The sequence below is a fragment of the Mitosporidium daphniae genome, assembly GCF_000760515.2.
Source record: "Mitosporidium daphniae strain UGP3 chromosome Unknown contig-208, whole genome shotgun sequence".
Taxonomy (NCBI): Eukaryota; Fungi; Microsporidia; genus Mitosporidium; species Mitosporidium daphniae.
Window position 1 is genome coordinate 1 of NW_013546613.1, and position 5,365 is coordinate 5,365.

A 5,365-nucleotide genomic window follows, 5' to 3' on the forward strand; every position below is an offset into this window, starting at 1 on the left:
AGGCGCTTGTGGTGTTGATGGGGCTGAAGGAGGCACTTGTGGTGTTGATGGGGCTGAAGGAGGCGCTTGTGGTGTTGGTGTAACTGGGGTATGTGGTTTTGGTGATGTTGTTTGAGTAGGTGCTTCTGGCTGATTGGGTTTAGGTGGATATGTCATGGATGGCTGTCCCAACGCGTTAAAAGGTGGTATTGATTGGGGCTGCAATTTGGGGGCATTTTTAGATCTTAATCTCCCGCCCAATCCGGAATTATTAACATCAGATGGACAACAACCGCTAGATTGCTGAATTGGGAAGATCTGGACATTCGGTCGACGGTTTTCAGAACCTCCATAAGGAGAAGACTCACCACCATTGCGTTTGGTGGTATGGTGGTGAGCCGGCTCTTCGATATCAGTAGAAAGGCGTTTTGAGGGCGTTTTTGAGGGCTTTCTTTCATCAAAAAACTCGACAGTATAGTATTCATCGCCATCTTTGATGGCCTTTGGACTAACTGGGGTCATATTGCAGGCAGGAGAATTTTTGGAATCCGGCAAAGTCTTCAACAATAAATCCTCGCCTTTTATGGATTTGGCAGAGCAAAAAACCAAGGACAATGCGAAAAAGAAGAACGATAAGTGCATTAACTGCACTTGAGAAATCCATACTTATATACTTTTCTCTGTATCTCACTCTACGCGATTACTCGAAATAAAGCCAATGGAAATATAACTTTTGTAATCCATACTAGACCAATTGGGGTATTAACTTTAAAACATGTAAAGATTTAATTGTATTTACGGGTGCTTAATTTTAAAAAATGGGCCGGAAAAGATCGTAACTATAGATCCTGAAAAGTCATCGGCAACCGGGTTGAAGGGAGCAACTTCGGAATCGAAGTATGAGTTGATGCATGAATTAAGCATAAATAGCGTCTTATATCCGAAGGAATATATGAGGCCATACAATATAGCATGGAGAAGAAAAACAAGCGGAGAGTTTTCAGATATTGCCGCTATGCCCCCAGCCTTTATTATGGCACTAAGGATATCATTTAAAGGTACGTAAACGAGGGCACATACAAACAGCCCGTAAAGGAAAGTTTTAACGGGATCATTGAGTTCCCCGGTAAGCGGAAGCATATTAAAGATAAAGATGCTCGGAATAAGGAGCCAAACAAAGTAGACGTTTAGATTGGCCAAAAGGAACATCATAATATCAGCATGAAGGATTCCGGAAATTCGCACCGGATTTAGTACCGATAATGACACCATGAGCAGAGAGGGGAAAATAAGGGCAAATAACGCCGAGAAAGCGGCATATGCCCAATAATTGAAACAGCGGCCATACAAGGTTTTCACGAAAGAAAATATGCCCTTACACAAAAAAATGGTGATGTCAATGGCCAGGTAGTCGCCAAAACTGATTTCTGGGAGAAGAAATCGGATGGAAAACCTATGGAAAAAGGAAAACTTGACCGCAGGTGTTTCTACCGCAATGGTTTGAGAAATCGACGTTAACGATTTTATACCAATAAAGAAGAGGCAAGCGTATAGAAAATGCGATAAGGCGTCACTAAGCATGGTGCTGATGACGCCATTCACAGACTTGTGTTTCGATGTTTTCCAATTTTCAGATGGAGCAAACTTTTTCAGCCAAAAGACAGCGAGAGATGATATGCATCCAAAAACAGTTAATTGGCAAGCTCTAGTGATCATATTTTGAGCAGGTGTAGATCCAACCACAGCTACAGCATCCATAATAAATTCAAGAAAGTTGAGAAAGCACTGGCCAGTGAAATGCAAAATTCTTAAATAATTTAACTTGAAATTACCAACAACTGACAAATGAAATTAACATTTGCCTTTTACCCTAACCCTCTGACCAACCAAAGCGATGTCAATCAATGCACTTAGGTCTGAATTTCCGCCAATGATCGACTTTTTGGATAATGAATTCTACATCTCAATATCTGATGAGACGCTGTCCTCCGTGGAAAGCAAAATACATCCAGGTAGCATTTCCAACGCCCTAACTAAAGATCCGCTTGGAAAGATGCTATCATGCTCCTTGGTTGCGCCTGAAAACTTTATTTCGAAAATCATCGATAAAATGCAAACGGGAACACCCATCGACAAGCTGAAAGCAGGTTTTCTTCTTGTTTCATTTTAGATTTGTATTCTGCTAGCATCGGTTCTCTTTTTGACAGCCATAAAATCGCCGATCATCTCAAGCATGTAAATGATTTGCTGCTAAATCCTACAATGCATATGCTGCAGCCAATAATCGCAAAGTATTCCTCGGCTTCAAATATTGATCCCGAATCGAACACTGATACCGCATGCAACCAGTTGGTGGCTGACGAGGGGGATGCGTCCGCGGATGGCACCTCTGATTACCAGCATATCTTAGCAGCGTCTGTAGATGATCCTGCTCAGCAGAGCAACCTGACTCCGGGATCTGATCTTTTAATCTTTGCCTCTTTATGGCAATCTGTAATTTCATGTCCACATGAAATGTGCTCCGATAGCACTCATAAAAAAGACTCCTTTGTTTGTCCAAAAGTAGCGCAAGAGGTTATTCTTACAAACAAGAATTCGCTTTTCGAGTTTAAAACCCAAATTTATTGTTATGGCAATTCGATATACGAAGATGCTGCCAAAACGATTGTCGACCCGGAAAGTAGTTTGGTTCCGCTAAACCTTCCAAAAGACCCAAACGATACGTCAGGAGTTAAATTTACAAAGCTCCCATCTTTTTTCTTTATCGAAGACACCTTCTTTATCGACTACACGTGCAATGACTCTAGCTGTTCAGACCCTGTTTCTTCGATCATTGCATGGCTAAAAAATCGGCAAAAGATGTCTGATTCAAAATTTTACATACCCCCGGGCTCGCCTCCTCAAAACTTGACAGTTAAGGACATGTCTTCCATTTGCTTTGAGAATATTTCATTCCAGTTAGACAAATTGTATCTATTTTTCCACAATGGGAACTGCGAACATCTTTTTACGTTTAATGAGCTCAGGTTAGCATTTCCGTTAATTTTCTAGACTTGTGCATCAATACCATTTATCAAAGACAAGATCATATCCCTATTCTCTCTTCTATCAAAAAATTAAACGCAGAAAATGTAGGCTTTGTGAGGTATACTTTGCCAAATACATAACGTTCAACGACCTGCTGGCTCCTGAAGTTCCTTGCTTTTGGTGTGAGCGATGCTATTTGGACTTTCACATCGATCCAACAACCAAACAGGAATATTACACTGATTTCAAACTATATAGATACATTCAAGAATGACCTGCAAATGCAGTTCAAGAGTGACATGTGAGCGCAATTCAAGGGTGACATTCTTTGCATACAAATCCATTTCTCCCGACGGCCTTTTAATTATCCATGGGTATTTCTAAATTTTCACGCCTTCCATTTTCTACCAGGAGTGGTAAATGATAATGCCTACACATCTAATATATAAATCAAGCTTCGGCTTTTTCACATCTAAAGATTTACTAGCATAATGAAGCGTTAGTTTTAATTTTAACCCCGTTTTCAAAAGAAATCTTGACACCATAATTGGATTTTGCTTAATTAAAGCAAATTGGGTAATTAGGGTTGGTTTTACAATTTGCACTTCTATTCGTTCCTTCTTAATTCTGGAAACTTTATTTTTGCTTTCATGTCTCGCCCTTCAAAAGTTATCTTAACATCTACCGGACAGGTCATTAAAAGAGGCTTCAGCACACACAAAGACATCAAGTTTGGTATTGATGGCCGTGCAGCAATGGCCAAAGGAATCGACATTTTGGCAAATGCCGTCGCGGTTACGCTCGGTCCAAAGGGCCGAAATGTAATCATCGAGCAACCCTATGGTGCACCCAAAATTACCAAAGATGGTGTCACTGTAGCCAAGGCTGTTGTACTTCAAGACAAGTTTGAAAATCTCGGCGCAAAGTTGGTTCAAGATGTGGCTAATAAAACCAATGAGATAGCCGGAGACGGTACAACGACTGCAACCGTCCTTGCTCGAGCAATATTTACAGAAGGCTTAAAGTCCATGTATTATGGAGTTAATCCATCTGAGCTCAGAAAGGGTGTTCAAATTGCCGTCAATGAGGTAATCGAGTTCTTAAAGAAAAACTCCACCAAAATCACCACCAGTGAGCAGATTTCTCAAGTTGCCACGATTTCTGCAAACGGAGATCAACATGTTGGCAAGCTTATTTCAACGGCCATGTCAAAGGTTGGAAAGGAAGGTGTGATCACCGTTCAAGATGGCAAAATAATGGAAGATGAGTTAATTGTAACGGAAGGCATGCAGTTTGATCGTGGATTTATCTCTCCTTATTTTGTGAATGAAGCCAAGTCCCAAAAGGTTTACTTGGAAAATCCATATATTTTGCTTTGCGAGAAAAAGATTTCTTTATTCCAAGACATATTTCCTAGTCTGGAAAAAGCTGCTCGTGAACGACGTCCTTTGCTGATCATTGCAGAGGACATTGATGGGGATGCTCTTGCTGGACTGATAATCAACAAGATACAATCAAAGGTATCCGTATGTGCCGTAAAGGCTCCGGGATTTGGTGACAACCGCAAAGCCATCTTGGAAGACATTGCCGTGCTTACCGGTGGCGCCGTGTTTAATGATGAATACTATTCCAAGCTCCAAGATGCAGACACCTCTTATTTTGGAAGTGCAAAATCAGTGACCATTACCAAGGATAATACCATTCTTCTCAATGGGGGAGGAGTTCATGAGCACATTCACGAACGCTGCGAGATGATCCGTGATTCAATTTCAAAAACCACCTCGGACTATGAAAAAGAAAAGCTTCAAGAAAGACTTGCCAAAATTAGCGGTGGCGTTGCTGTTATCAAAGTTGGCGGTTGCTCTGAGGTTGAGGTTGGTGAAAAAAAAGACCGAGTTGTGGATGCACTTAACGCCACAAGGGCTGCCGTTGAGGAAGGATTTATACCTGGTGGTGGTTCCGCTCTCATCAAAGCTGTTCCTATTCTCAGGCAGCTGGTGGCCAATGAGAAGAATGCGTCGATTGCGATTGGCATTCGTATCATTATTGAAGCCATTCAGGTTCCTCTGCGTACCATTATTAACAATGCCGGCGGACATGGCTCTGATGTCGCTGCAGAGTTATTAAAGTGCTCGGATGACTTTTCTTATGGGTATGATGCTTCAACAGCAAAATATGTCAATATGTTGGAGCAAGGCATTATCGACCCGCTGAAGGTTGTGCGCACTGCTCTTAATGATGCCGCAGGTGTTGCCTCCCTATTGACAACTACGGATGCTATGATTGTAGATGCTCCGGTTTCAGAGCCCTCAGGTAGAATGGGCGGTATGGGTGGCATGGGTGGCATGGGTGGCATGGG

General features: G+C 41.8%; 5 protein-coding genes across 5 annotated transcripts; 2 read left to right on the forward strand and 3 right to left on the reverse strand.

Moving 5' to 3' along the window:
* On the reverse strand, window positions 1-621 carry DI09_208p10 (uncharacterized protein; the record flags this gene model as incomplete). The annotated part of the gene is made up of 1 exon (XM_013383100.1): window positions 1-621. A coding segment is annotated over one exon (621 nt), but the record flags the coding sequence as incomplete, so codon positions are not given.
* A 153-nt stretch (window positions 622-774) lies between these two features.
* Window positions 775-1,737, reverse strand: DI09_208p20 (uncharacterized protein; the record flags this gene model as incomplete). The annotated part of the gene is made up of 1 exon (XM_013383101.1): window positions 775-1,737. One exon carries the CDS (start codon window positions 1,735-1,737, stop codon window positions 775-777), a length of 963 nt encoding a protein of 320 aa, XP_013238555.1.
* Window positions 1,738-1,744: 7 nt separating this feature from the next.
* On the reverse strand, window positions 1,745-2,082 carry DI09_208p30 (uncharacterized protein; the record flags this gene model as incomplete). Its single annotated transcript, XM_013383102.1, has 3 exons — window positions 1,745-1,786; window positions 1,849-1,917; window positions 1,960-2,082. 3 exons carry the CDS (start codon window positions 2,080-2,082, stop codon window positions 1,745-1,747), a joined length of 234 nt encoding a protein of 77 aa, XP_013238556.1.
* Window positions 2,083-2,241: 159 nt separating this feature from the next.
* DI09_208p40 (uncharacterized protein) lies at window positions 2,242-3,280 on the forward strand (the record flags this gene model as incomplete). The annotated part of the gene is made up of 2 exons (XM_013383103.1): window positions 2,242-3,005; window positions 3,031-3,280. 2 exons carry the CDS (start codon window positions 2,242-2,244, stop codon window positions 3,278-3,280), a joined length of 1,014 nt encoding a protein of 337 aa, XP_013238557.1.
* A 376-nt stretch (window positions 3,281-3,656) lies between these two features.
* DI09_208p50 (Hsp60-like protein) lies at window positions 3,657-5,365 on the forward strand (the record flags this gene model as incomplete). Its single annotated transcript, XM_013383104.1, has 1 exon — window positions 3,657-5,365. A coding segment is annotated over one exon (1,709 nt), but the record flags the coding sequence as incomplete, so codon positions are not given.